At 38.4% G+C, this 15504-nt stretch overlaps 1 protein-coding gene across 1 annotated transcript in view; it reads right to left on the bottom strand.

Annotated features, from left to right (window-relative positions):
- Positions 1-15504, bottom strand: part of tcf25 (TCF25 ribosome quality control complex subunit) — a 132587-nt gene that overhangs the window by 7993 nt on the left and 109090 nt on the right. The window contains exons 16-17 of the mRNA XM_079620022.1: positions 9393-9472; positions 2539-2614 (exon numbers count right to left, since the gene is read on the bottom strand). Of these exons, the coding sequence (XP_079476148.1) occupies positions 2539-2614; positions 9393-9472 (156 nt within the window). The remainder of the gene's footprint in view (positions 1-2538; positions 2615-9392; positions 9473-15504) is intronic.

The following is a 15504-nucleotide window of genomic DNA, read 5'->3' as shown; positions in this document are numbered from 1 at the left end:
TCCTCATGATCATTGATGCCCCACGAGGTGAGATCTTGCATGGTGCCCCACACTGAGGGAGATTGACCGTCATCTTGATCATCTTCCATTTTCTAATAATTGCGCCAACAGTTGTTGCCTTCTCACCAAGCTGCCTGCCTATTGTCCTGTAGCCCATCCCAACCGTGTGCAGGTCTACAATTTTATCCCTGATGTCCTTACACAGCTCTCTGGTCTTGGCCATTGTGGAGAGGTTGGAGTCTGTTTGATTGAGTGTGTGGACAGGTGTCTTTTATACAGGTAACGAGTGCAAACAGGTGGTTAATACAGGTAATGAGTGGAGAACAGGAGGGCTTCTTAAAGAAAAACTGACAGGTCTGTGAGAGCCGGAATTCTTACTGGTTGGTAGGTGATCAAATATTTATGTCATGCAATAAAATAAAAATTAATTATTTAAAAATCATACAATGTGATTTTCTGGATTTTTTATACATTTTTAGATTCCATCTCTCACAGTTGAAGTGTACCTATGATAAAAATTCCAGATCTCTACATGCTTTGTAAATAGGAAAACCTGCAAAATCGGCAGTGTATCAAATACTTGTTTTCCCCACTGTATATGTATATATATATATATCAGTCCTGGGGGGCAAACTTGTTTTACACGTATTTGGTGCTCCATATTTTTGTGAGTTTATTATTGACAAGTTTAGACCCTGAATATAAGACAACCCAATTTTTTATGATGTATTTTCATGAAAAAAAAAAAACACAGTCTTAGGGTGTACTCACACCTGCCTTGTTTGGTTGGATTGAATCGAACTCAAGTTCATTTCCCCCCTTGGTGCGGATCTTTTGGGCAAGTGTGAATACAGCAATCACACTCGGCTGCGGACCAAACAACCGAACCCAGACCCAGCTGAAGAGGTGGTCTCGGTACGGTTCCAAACGAGCTCTGGTACGGTTTGTTTACGGTGTGAATATGAATCGACCCAATTGCAGAAAGCACTGCACCTTTTTTGACAGGGTCAGATTTTTACTATGTAATTTGGGGTGATGAAATGCCTATATACATTAGTGGTGCAACAGATCGCAGTCGATCTGTGATACGGACCAGCTGCCCCACTGCACGCATGTGATTCACGGATTAACTACTAAATTTAACCATCATAGACTGAACGTTTATCATTTGGTCTTTGTTTTGTCTTGCCAATTTACACAAACAATTTTAAACGCAGAAAAAGAGGCGAAAATAGGGACTCGCGCGTTATCTGACCACAGCCGCACACAACCTAAGCGCGCGCACACAGAGAGAGCGAGAGAGGCACGTCATAGCCCTCGAACACCGAATTAATTCATTTTTTGCGTTTCCTTAAGACGGACTCGTCTTAAATTCTCTGCAAGTATTCTCTCTGTTATCTCATAGTTGAAAAAGAAACCACGTTTGTCTTTTTTTTCTCGGTCCGAGCAGAAACCCAATATTCCTACTGTTGTCTGTGTCATTAATGTTAATAAAACAACAAAATACAGCTTTAACAAAGATGAAACTATATATTTAATTTATACAGTGAACAAATAGTGTTATTTTACATTTAGGCTTAATTATTCATTTCTGTACCGGAATTAGACTTCGTAACTTTTCATATTCATCTCTGTTTGTAATTTGTGTATTTGTTCTTATTTTATTACTGACTTTTCACTTGTTTTTAATAATGTTAGAACTTTATCAGTGAAGAGCATGCCAGAACCGTCTTGCAGCACATCTTCGTCTTCGCAAAATCAACATTGTATAGATGACATTGTATCATATGATGCTCATAAGTTTCTTAATATTGCATATAGCTACTAAGCAGTTATAGATATTGGAAAAGCCGGCAACAACGGTAAGTCCAGTTATAGCAGTTAGTGTATTAAAAATATATTTAATCAGACTTAAGACAAGATATGATACGATTAAGTCAAGAAAGTCTCTTAACATCTCATCTCTTAATGCCCACCATCGCCAACATGTAACCCTTCCAGAACAAAAGATAATACAGTTCCTGGCTGTCAGCACAAGTAATATGAGAAGAGGAGATTTTAGGAAATGAAACAGAGAAAAAAACTAATCACTGAAATTCTCTTATATATATATTTGTATATTGTAATCAGAAGTAAATTGTGATTGGACATTAGGGCTGTAACGATTAATCACGATTAATCAAAATCCAAAATAAAAGTTTGTGTTTACATAATATATGTGTGAGTATTGTGTATAATTAGTTTTTATATATAAATACACACACATGCATGTATGTATATATTTGAGAAATATTTCCATTTATATACTGCATATATATTTTTATATGATTTATATTACATATAAATAGAACTATTTTATATATAAATAACACATTTTTATTAAATATATACATGCATGTGTGTGTATTTATATATACAAAATAATTATACACAATACACACACATTTATTATGTAAACACAAACTTTTATTTTGGATTTCGATTAATCCCGATTAATCGTTACAGCCCTATTGGACATACTGTGGAACATTCACTCACCTGCAGGTTGAAGTTTGGTAGCAGTGAACGGAAAAACAAAGACAATGTGCTTTCATTTGAGGCCCCCATGTTCTGCCTGAAAACAGACACATTTTAATACATCAAAATGAAACGTTTTTTTTTATTATTAAATATCCTCTTTTTTATTGTTGGTCAAACCTGATATGTTTTATTTACTAGTAAGCAACGCTGTTAGAATAATAGTTTAGATTATTTCAGTTCAGTATTTAATTTTTTTTTAAACATTTGCAGTTATATATCTAGTTTTTGCTTTGTCATTATGGAGTGTAGTTGATCTATAGTTCCTTCAGAAATTCTTGTGTCTTGTGATTAAGAGCCAATAAAAAAAAAAGCAGTTATTCAAAAACTTCTCTCTTAAAAAGTAAATGAGTGCACATGATTGAAGTCTGTCAATTTAAAGGGGTCATATGATGCGATATCTTGTTTTCCTTTTTATTTAGTGTGTTATGCAGCTGTTTGTACATGTATATAAGATCTGCAGAGTTACAAAGCTCAAAGTCTCAAACGCAAAGAGAGATTCTTTGTAAAAGTCAATGCTCAGCCACGCCTTCCTAAAACGCTTCATTCAAACACGCCCCACAAATCTACGTCAGTCTGTGGGGCAGAGATTGATAACACCACCCAAATGTATACGCAAAGAAGGAAGGCATAACTTTTATTCTTGTTGTATTATTGTTGCTGCCGTGTCATGGAGACGCTGTGTTTTTCGTTGCGAAAGCGAAACTAGGTAAGATAAGGTAAGGTAAGATACTTTATTGTCCCAGAGGGAAATTTGTCTTGGCCTCAAAAGTACAGCCACTGCATCACACAAACCATATAAATAATATAAATGAAATACAAAATAACACAACACAATAACACACATAAAAGAGAGAGAGAGAGGAAAAAAACCCCGACTTCGTGTTATTTAATAACTTAAAGAGGCTATATGCGTTTTTCTGAAATTTAAACTCGCGACTGACACCTGTGGCCAAAAAACAGAACTGCTCTTCCTTTCTACTCGCTACGTGCACACTTCACAAGTCATCTGCTGCAAGGAGGTCAGGTCAACATTATGTTTACAGAGGTAAGAACAGTCAAATACATATATTGTTTGAGATAAGTGTTCTGAGTGATCTGAAATGTTTAACACGAACGCGCTTGACGTCACATCCGCAGACAGCGCGGGAAAAATCCGACCCGACAGAAAATAGGAAAAATAGGATACAGGCTTATAGGTGCACCCACTGTGAGCAGACAAGGTGTCAGTATGCTCATCAGGAGATGTTTGAGTCATAAATGGTAAAATAAAAAGGCTATTGTTTCGTTTATTTTGGGGGAAAAGTTCCATATAGCCCCTTTAATTGCAGAAGGAATGAATTATTTTTAAACCAGTTAAATCTACACCTTGGCATTCTCAATCTCCTTCCCGATGGCACCATTTCAAACTCACAGGTCATGGTGTGTGTTGTATCATGTAGAATCTTATATGCCTCCATCAGCATAGATTTTTCGTACAAGGTCTGGAGATAAAAAGGTTCTATTCTGCCCATGATCTTCATTGCAGTTTGAATAAGACGTCCAAGCCTGGATTTCAACTGTACAGTCAAATTACCGTATGTGTATTCTGTATCCAATCACATTCTCTAATACAGCTTGATACAACAACATCATAATTTTACTACTGACCCCATAAAGTCTCAGCCTTCTCAGAAAGTACAATCTTTGTTGTAACCGAGTGCACAAATTGTCAACATGGACATGCCATGTAAGCGAACAGTCAATATGAATACCCAGATATTTATATAAGCACACTTGTGATATTGGAACGTTGTGAATATGTACAGGGCTATGGTCTCCAATTAACTTTGGATCGAATATCATCTACAGTGGTTAAGCTTTATTTACAACTCTTCCGGAACAGTACAACCAAAATATTCGACTGTGTGGTGCGTATTTTGTGGAGGACTGTTTCCAGAATTCTAAAAAGTGGGGCAGTTTCATTTTTGCAAGTATAGTCTGGGGCTTCTGACTCACAGACACTGGCCGTAAGTATGTTTTCATATTTTAAGAATTTGCTACTGACTATTCAAATGCGAGTTTTGAGCAGCATAGTGTAGTGCTTGTATGTTGTTTCTACGATCACAGATGCATGCAGACAGGGTTTTATGTTAACAGTGTTCTCACCGCCGTAGCACGGCGCATAAAAAGACAGTATAAGTCATTATAATCATTATAATGTCCCCAATGAAATAAAACCTTACAAATCTGAAACGTTGTCAGTCGCGCTGGCAAAGTTGATTGATCAGCTTGGTCATCAGCATTTTCCGCATCAGATTCGGGCTCGAATTGATAAGCAAGTACCGACATTATCACCTGTCATTATTGCTTAGTATAATTCAATTTAGGCTGAATAGTTTAGGTCAGCCGGAACCAGGAACACCTCCTGATGTGTACTTGTTACATCAAAAGAAGGATGGCGTCTATGTTAATATTAGTCTCTCTGTTTTTCTGAGGTTTACCGCAGTCCGCCGGATACAGGCCGTATCCAGATCTGATGAAGGACCTTCGCCTGGACACGACAACAACGCAGTGCTGAAGTGTTAACCATTCAAGTTAAGTCAAGTCACCTTTATTTATATAGCGCTTTTTTACAATACAGATTGTATCAAAGCAGCTTCACAGTGATAACATGAAAATAATAATAAAAAAAAACAATTTCATCATCGTCCACCTTTAAGGCAGATCTATAATATTGTTGAATATTAAATGTCCCCAACTAAGCAAGCCAGAAGGCAAGGCAACAGCGGCAAGGAACCAAAACTTCATCAGGTGACAGAATGGAGAAAAAAACCTTGGGAGAACCCAGGCTCAGTCGGGGGGGCCAGTTCTCCTCTGGCCAATGAGTGAACAGTGTATGATTATGATTCAGGAGCATTACAGGTCAGAAGTTCAGAATGAATCAGAGTATTTGTCCAGTTCCGGTTGGTTGAAGTCGGAGTGGAGAGGAGGAGAGACTGGTTGACACTTCAGGTCAGCGTCGTCGTCGTGTCCTAGCGCTGGTCCTTCATCAGATCTGGATACAGCTTGTTCCGGTGGACAGCGGTAAACCTCGGGATAGACAGAGAGACTAATATTAGCGTAGACGCCATCCTTCTTATGATGTACCAAGTACATCAGGATTTACGGGAAGTGTAACCAGTCCCTTCCCTGTTACTAAAGTCAATGTGATCCCGGCCGTATCCAGATCAGATGGTGGACCTGCACCTGGACTCATCCATGACGCGCCAGCCGGCGTGATGACTCCGACCTCCAACCAAATGGAAATGGATAAATACTCTATATGTTCTGATCCAATCTGACTTGTACTGCTGCCGAATCATAATCATACACTGTTCGCTCGTTGGCCAGAGGAGAACTGGCCCCCGACTGAGCCTGGTTTCTCCCACGTTTTTTTCTCCATTCTGTCACCTGATAGAGTTTTGGTTCCTTGCCACTGTTTGCCTTGGATTTTGGCTTGCTTAGTTAGGGACATTTATTATTCAACAATATTATTGATCTGCCTTACAGGTGGATGATACAAAAAAAAATTCTAGTATTATTTTCATGTTATCACTGTGAAGCTGATTTGTACGGAGCCCCTTAAGGGACGTGGTGGTGTAAAAAAATTTAAGGTGGGAGATTTTTTTTCCCCAAATCTTTTGCGTTCCCTCGCAAAACTTTTGCGTTCCCTCGCAAAACTTTTGCGTTCCCCCGAGAAACTTTGCGTTCCCTCGCAAAACTTTTGCGTTCCCTCGCAAAGATATTTACGTTCCCACGCAAAATGTTTGCGTTCCCTCGCAAAGATTTTTGCGTTCTCACGCAAAACCTGTTGTGAGCTCGGACAGACACTTCCTGTTTAATGTCCCGCTGGCAGTGTTTCAGAGCTCCGTACGGTAATGGAGCGTTTCATAGTGTTTGAACTTGGACTCAAATATAAAGAAATGCAGTCAGTGCTTAACTCAAGGAGTTCAGTGAAGTTGGCAATATTCACATAGGCTATTCGAACTTCCCGGATCAATATTCTTGAGCTAAACGTTGTTAAAACACAAACAACACCTATTTACAATCACAGTAACCTAGACAACGAGCTACAACCCAATTCTCCTCAAAACGAGCTTTATAATATAAATTTGTCTCAAACCAGCCAATTGAGAGACAAGTCTGAATAAGGGGCCATCTGCAAAGTGCAAATTCCCAGACCGGTCTGCACATTTTATATTATTAAACATCAATAGCTTCACTGTGATACACTGTACTGTCACCAAATTCAGTTCACACATCACTGCTCTCCTGCTGGTTATACTACAATACTTAGTTTGATAAAAAATGCATAATTTTTATGATTATTTATTATGAAATAAAATCAATAACTTTTTAGAAAATCACCCTTTTTAGGAAAAATATTCAATAACTTCACACTGTTATACAATGTAATGCCATCAAATTCAGTAAACAAATATAATGCAAAAGCAATGGATGTAACTATTATGTTAGCTGCGTACGTACGGTACCAATATAATTTGTGTAAAGAATAGGCCTACTTATTTTTTTATGTGCAATTACATCCCAAACTAAGTGTTGCATAACCAACATTAGAGCAGTGATGTGTGAACTAAATTTGGTGTGTTACAGTGAAGTTATTGGATATTTTTCATAATATAAAATGTGCAAAAGCAGTGTAGTATGACCAGTGATGTGTAAACTGAATTGAGTGGCACTACAGTTTGTAACATTGAAGTTAATGATTATTTTTGTATTTTTGACTATGAGTTGATGCTGTAGTCGTTTCTTGGGTTATATTGCACTTTGCAGACGGTCCCTTCAGAATTGTCTCTCAGCCGACTGCTCATAGAGATCCATTTAGCCTATATTATAAAGCTCGTTTTGAGGAGAATTGGGTTGTAGCTCGTTGTCTAGGTTACTGTGATTGTAAATAAGTGTCGTTTGTGTTTTAACAACGTTTAGCTCAAGAATATTGATCCGGGAAGTTCGAATAGCCTATGTGAATATATTGCCAACTTCACTGAACTCCTTGAGTTAAGCACTGACCGCATTTCTTTATATTTGAGTCCAAGTTCAAACACTATGAAACGCTCCATTAACGTACGGAGCTCTGAAACACTGCCAGCGGGACATTAAACAGGAAGTGTCTGTCCGAGCTCACAACAGGTTTTGCGTGAGAACGCAAATATCTTTGCGAGGGAACGCAAACATTTTGCATGGGAACGCAAATAACTTTGCGAGGGAACGCAAACATTTTGCGTGGAAACGCAAATATCTTTGCGAGGGAACGCAAAGTTTCTCGGGGGAACGCAAAAGTTTTGCGAGGGAACGCAAAAGATTTGGGAAAAAAAATGTCTCCCATCCTAAAATAAATTCCACCACCACGTCCCTTTAGGGGCTCCGTAGATTTGATACAATCTGTATTGTAAAAAGTGCTATATAAATAAAGGTGACTTGACGTGACTTTGGGAGCTGATGTTCCAAATATGGTAAGGGGCGTGACATTTCTATCACACGCTTAAGGTATTCAGGCCAATCACAATAATAATAATAATAATAATTCATTACATTTATATAGCGCCTTTCTGGACACTCAAAGCGCTTTTACATAGAAGGGGAATCTCCTTAACCACCACCAATGTGCAGCATCCACCTGGATGATGCGACGGCAGCCATATTGCGCCAGAACGCCCACCACACACCAGCTTACTGTGCTTACAGTGATGAAGCCAATCAGTATATATAGGAGGATGATTAGGAGGCCATGATGGACAGAGGCCACTGGGCAAATTTGGCCAGGACGCCGGGGTTACACCCCTAATCTTTCGAAAGACATCCTGGGATTTTTAGTGACCACAGAGAGTCAGGACCTCGGTTTAACGTCTCATCCGAAGGACGGATATACACTATACACTGGATCACTGGGCAATTAGAGCACACCGCACTTTTCACTTTTCAGAACGATGAGCTTAGTAAAAATCTACTCGTTTCAGAAAGACGGGGCATAGCAACAATAATGTACGGTACAGTGGGGTGAACAAGTATTTGATACACTGCCGATTTTGCAGGTTTTCCCACTTACAAAGCATGTAGAAGTCTGTAATTTTTATCATAGTACTCTTCAACTTTGAGTGACGGAATCTAAAATCACATTGTATGTGTATTTTCTATATGCTTTGTAAGTAGGAAAACCTGCAAAATTGGCAGTGTATCAAATACTTGTTCTCCCCACTGTATGTGTAAAATAATTACTTTTTTCCTTTTTTTTTAACCTAAAACCAAATACACAAACTAATGTTCTTTTTAGAACTGTCATATGACCCCTTTAAATAAGCTAATTGATGTTATTCAATCGGTCTGTGATTTTACTAAACCAGTACTCCTGATTGGAGGCTTCCATAGACATTTAGTTTATATGTAGGATAACGTTTCAGATGTTTTTAACAGAGCAAGCCAAAATATTTAGTAGTACATAGATTGTACATTAGTGCTGCTCATTTATGACCTAACAACAATATAAACAACATGATTACCGGTATGTAATGTAACATTTAAAAAAATGAAAGAATAATAAATAAATAAAAATCTAAATGTGATATAAAATTTCCCATATTGCCTAATGTACCAATTTTGGTCATACCTCCCACCCATATTCTTCTCTTCTTTTTACATATAAAATTAAGCTTTTATTAAAACAGTGGAACAGTGGACAACCCATGCATATTTGTACATTAAAACAAGCCCTTCATTATTAGAAGCCCTATGTCATGCAAGGCAGAAAACTTGAGGACATCTGGGTGGTACAGTACCTTTCTGGTCTGGTGTAAGACAAAATGGAGTCCAAAGGAGGGAGAGGGTCAAACCCCATTCCTGGCTGTGTGGTCACTTCCTGGAAAGAAAGAAAGAAAGAAAGAAAGAAAGAAAGAAAGAAAGAAAGAAAGAAAGAAAGAAAGAAAGAAAGAAAGAAAGAAAGAAAGAAAGAAAGAAAGAAAGAAAGAAAGAAAGAAAGAAAGAAGATTTGTTCAAGTTTAACCCACAGACCAGTTGAGTACAGGCTCTCCCAGATATAAACATATTCTGCATGTAGAACATAATAACACTACATGAGTGCTCCAGAACAGTAAAACAAATTAAGCAGGGAGGTCTTTAACTGCTCCATGACACACAATAAAGGTATAGACTCTCTAGGAAATGCCTTTGTCTTTCAGCAGTGAACACAGAATCAAACTCAGGTGAATGTACTTAAAGTGACAGCAGCTTAGTATCTTTGCTGCTGTTAATTAAACAACAAAGGACAAAGAGAAAACCACTCACTGATCTTGACTGCATAACTTTTGTAACTATTTTTTAACACCCATTTTTTTTTATAAAAGATAAATCTATGCAATGCTATTTTCCATTTGTTTTTTTGAACTTTGTTCAATTATATTTATTTGTGCTATAGCTAATTTCTTTCTTTTTTCTTTTCGAAGTCAGTCTCAGTCAGTCCAGTAGTGAAGGGAAGAAAGAAGGAGCCTCAACATACAGTAGCAGGACTTTGTCCAGGCCTCACCCTTTATTCAGAGTCAGAATAACATCTCCGAAGTTAGTCTTTCTTCGTTTCATCCCAGAAGAATTCAACGCAACTTTCAACACTACCTTCTTCACTTGAGCATTGCCAGCTCTAGGAAAAATTATCGAAAGAATCATCTAGGAATTCATACAGACAGTTGTTCCACGACTAAGTACAATGCAAATATACACAAACATTTTCTAAACATAGGTGTTATACTCAGCTGTATATTTCTTCAAAACCTAACAAAACCTACCATTTCACAAAATTAACGGAATGCATAGCTGATATAAAAAATTGGATGACTAGTAATTTGTTACTACTAAATTCAGAAAAAACAGAGATTCTAATTATTGGACAAAAAATGTCCACACGTAATAACCTAGAATACTGTCTAACACTTGATGGCTGCTCTGTTAAGTCTTCGTCGTCGGTTAGGAACCTGGGTGTGCTCTTTGATACCAATCTTTCATTTGAAAGTCACATGTCTAGTATCTGTAAAACCGCATTTTTCCATCTTAAAAATATATCTAAATTACGCCATATGCTCTCTTACCAGAACCAGGAAGTATGACCATATTAGCCCCGTTCTGTCAACACTGCATTGGCTGCCAGCAAAACATCCTATACATTTTAAAATATTGCTGATTATTTACAAAGCACTAAATGGTTTAGCTCCGCAGAACTTGAGCGAGCTCTTAACGCATTATAGTCCTTCACGTCTACTGCGATCTCAAAATTCCGGCCAGTTAATACCTAGAATATCAAAATCGACTGCTGGCGGTAGTTCCTTTTGCTATTTAGCACCAAAACTTAGGAACAGTCTTCCTACCATTGTCCGGGAAGCAGACACACTCTGTCAGTTCAAAGCTAGATTAAAGACACATCTCTTCGGCCTAGCATACACATAATGCATTATAGACTTCTATAACTCAATGTTAGGCTGCAAAGATTAGGTCAGCCGGAACTGGGAACAGTTCCCTTAAATCCTGATGTACTCGTTACATCATAAGAAGAATGGCATCTACGCTAATTTTAGTGTCTTTGTTTATCCCGAGGTTTTCCCGCAGCCTGCCGTATCCAGATCTGATGAAGGACCTTCGCCTGGACCCGATGTCAACGCAGTGCTGAAGTGCCAACTAGCCTCTCTCCCTATGGAGGATCCCTTTACCACTCTACAGATAAAGCATTGTGGAAAATTTGCGTATCTACCCCGTAGTGATAAAATAAAATAAAATTCTGTATCAAATTTATAGGCAGGACAAGTAGTTTGTTTCGGCTTGGTTTGTAGAGAATTACAAACATGCGCACATATATTCAAACGCACATAACTATAGAATTCATTCTTGATGTGCACGTGAGCGCCATCAGTGTTTATCACAGGTTCGCGTTTAAAGTCTGTTTAGAGAGAACGGTGTCGTCTTAGCGGCCCCTAATTTAATAACAAATTATCCTTTCGACGGAAGTGAATCAATCAAAACTAACTTTAGCTGGAAAATAACATTATTCAAGAACCGCTATAAAGCCAAAACAATCTGTTACCTTAAATTATACGCTTATCTCTGTAAAGCAGCTTTGAAACAATCTACATTGTTAAAAGCGCTATATAAATGAAGATGACTTGACTTAAGATAAGATGCACTAAGAATCTCTTGTTTTCAGGTTTATAACAAGGATGCTTTAAAATGTAATTGTCTCTCCTTTTCACTTCTAATCCCTATTAGCAGTTTATTGGAATGTTTCTAAAGCCGATAAATACAATATGTACTACAAAATGACGTAAATGAATGAACATTTTTAATTAAGACACGTTACATAATGCAGACATATATTACTAAACTGATCATTTAACACATCTGTAATATTGCTGTGGAAAAAATATGTTTATTCATGCTATGGTAGTTTATCTGTGAATCAAGTGAAGAAAAGCCATTTTTCATGCATGTTATATGTTATAGTCTTTCCTGTGGCCTATTTTGTTTCACATGTAGTAATTTTTCCCCATGGCATCTCTATTTCCGGTGTTCCGGGGGTACGCTGGGGTGTTTGGCTGCCGCTCCTCTCACTGTTTTGTTTATATTGCTTTCAGCGCCTCTATGATTGCAATGTGGTGGTGCCATTTTATTTGTTTTGGACTGTTGTTTTAATAATCTGCAACGAGCAACGGGGAATCAACGTGTTGGTCTGGCTGTGTATGTGGATTCTACGACATTAAGCACACGGTGTGCTACGGGGATTCCACACCTAGGACCAGCTGTGTATGCGGATTTAATGACTATGGCCCTAACCCCTCATTTACGCGGTGCATTACGGCTGCGACACGGCTACCGGAGCTGATCGCGCCCATTCTAGTCAATGCTTGTGTTTACACAGGCCGCGACGCGGCGCGCTTCAGAAGCTTCCCAGAAGCGGCTCTCCGCTTCGCTAAATATAGGCGCCTAGTCTATTTTTGTATTTCCAGTCGCACCGGAAATACAAAATAAAAGTTAAAAAACCCTGTCAATTTCAAAATAAACACCCTTTGCAGACTCCCAATTGTATTGCACACCAATATATCCTTGGTAGAAACCATTGACTAAGGTAGAAACCCAAAAATCAATAAAAAACACGTCGGACAGGCAAATCACGTGGTCTCGCACATCCAGTCGCTTCGCTTCTGAAATGCTCCTGGTGTGAATTGTCACCGCGTGAAGGACGGAATAAAACCATGTCGGAGCCGTGATGCGGCGCACACGTATGCAGTGTAAATGAGGGGTTAGGTACACTGCATGCCAACTTTTGAATTTAAAACAGAACCCTTATCATTTAGCTAAAGACTTTTACAAACTCTGCCGTGACGCTGGCCTGCTACGTCTTAAACCATTTATTCACCCGGGTTCGAGGCGAAGCTTTACAGTTCCATCCTCTCCCAGCATTTTTATTTCTACATGCCGACGTAAGACTAACAATCTGTCTTACACTGGTGTTGATCAATGTAATTTAATACTGGTACCCCGTGTGGAGATCAAATCATTATTGACTCCACTTCAGAGCTTGGCTTATGCTGCATTATTTAATGCTCGCTCTGTGAATAACAAGCCACTGTTTTTATCAGATTTTTTTCTGGACAAAAAGTTGGACTTCCTGTTCTTAACTGAAACCTGGCATAGAGAAAATGATGGACTTCTGTTTGATCAGATCCCACCTGCTGGTTTTAGAATTTTAGATCTCCCGAGGTTATCTGGCAGAGGTGGAGGCATTATTGTGGTTTACAATCTGCAATTCAAGATAAGCGCTGTGTCTGTTTCCCAGATTTTTGAGGTTTTGAGAATTTCTGCTCCTACATATACCATCATTGCAACAGTCTATAAACCACCTAAGATTAAGTCACGTGAAGCTTTTAAATCAGAATTTGCTGATTTTCTGTCTATGTTGAGCTTGAAGTTCCACAGAATTCTTATTGTGGGGGACTTTAACATACATGTGGACTGATCCGGGAAAGTGACCGTGATGGCTAAGGAATTTTTGATGTTCCTTGACTGTCTTAACTTCTCACAGTTGGTAACTGGCGCAACTCATTACAAAGGCCATACCATGGATCATGTGATACCAAATGGTTCATTTGTATCACAGTTATCATCTGCTGACATTGGACTGTCGGATCATTCAGCTTATTTCTTTAAACTGGAGCTGCATCATTCAAGTGTGCCTATCAACCGAACTGTAACATTCCGGAAGTGGAAGTCTATCGAACAGTTTTTTCCAATTCTGTTGTATCCACTTTAAGTGACCTGCATTCTACATCTTTGGAGGAGAAAGTTTCACAGTTAAACAATGCTCGTTACCAATCTTGACTCTTTTGGTCACGTAAGGTTACTTCAGCCCGCACTGCTCTTTGGTATAATGACAATCTGTGCACTAGGAAGGCTGCTTGTCGAAAAATGGAGCGCAAATGGTGTCTTACTGGCTTGAATGATTATTGTTTAGCTTGGAAGGATCTTCTGGGTGACTACAGAGCATTAATTGAGACTATTGAAAACAATCAAGAAAACCCCAGACATTTGTTTTAAACTACAAATAGACCGCTTAAAGTTGCCGCCACCACCTTGCCTGTTTCTCAACAGCTATGTGATTCTTTTCTCTTTTTTTAACTCTAAAATTGATAGTGTTCGCAAACAAATATCTGTTCCATCTGGTCCCACCGTCTCACTTCGCTGTTCATCTGGGTTTACTGTAGGGCTGAACGATTAATTGTATTTGCGATAATATCGCGATATGATGAAACGCGATTTTGTAATCGCAAAAGCTGCGATTACTCTCTGGTCACGTGACACGCGATAGTAAAGCAGTCTGCACTGCAGATGAAGCATCAACTTGTTACGCTGCATGTAGGGCCTGGCATAGGGTACAGGAAAGAACAGTTTGTTTAATTTATGCGATTGTGTTATAGATTCTCTTCAACGATTCTGTATGGATTCAGATAATTTCAGAATCGAGACTGAGCTTAGTTTTAAACACAGCGTTGCGTGATGACGCTGCGTGTGCTTTATACACAACCGTATTCTGCTTGCTTCTAATTCCTCTGTCACGCACACACACACACACACACACACACACACACACTCGAACCTTCCGAAAAAATAGTCTTTCATACAGATCGGAAAAGTTGAAGCGAATTGGACATTCGCGGGCTTCATTGCACTAGAATGGCACTCGCTGTGAAATACGCGCGCTTGATGTTACTCTAGTAGTGCGCGGTCCCGCCCGCCGGTATTTTCCTTACAAATGCTCTATAAAGGCATCATATGTCTTTTGGAATGCAGTTGGCTTATATATTAAAAATAAAAACATGAAAACCATCGACAGAAGCTGCTTTCAATTTCAAATACTCACGCCCGCTTTGTGAAGAGCGCTCTCACATGCGGCTGTGAGCGACTCTGTCTACGTGTTTAGCCTACTTGCATCTCAAAATGCGTTTATGACGCGAAATTAATGTAAACAGTCAGTTATGTCTTAAGTTATTAAAAGGACAGGACAAACCACATCTTATATTTCAAAAGAGATCTGTGCATTAGTGTGAAGCAGCTTATCGTATCTAAACTGAGAAAGAAAAATCACTTAATCACAGCTCTTGAATGGAAAACATTCAGACTATTAAATACTGAAAGCACTCTTTGTTTATTGCTTGTAATGTTTTTTCCCCTCTTTGTTATTGATAACTTATGTTTTGAAGCTATTCGTTTATATAGCCTATTTAAAATTATTAACATGTAACGTTAACTGTATTAATTTCGTTTTTTAATGTGTAATTATTTTTAAAAGTAGCCTACTTATAATTACATATGTAATTAAATAAATATTTAAAGTTTTATTAATAAGATTCATTAAAT

Source organism: Phoxinus phoxinus (assembly GCF_949152265.1).
Source record: "Phoxinus phoxinus genome assembly, chromosome: 8".
Classification (NCBI taxonomy): domain Eukaryota; kingdom Metazoa; phylum Chordata; class Actinopteri; order Cypriniformes; family Leuciscidae; genus Phoxinus; species Phoxinus phoxinus.
This window is presented reverse-complemented; position numbering and strand designations above follow the sequence as displayed.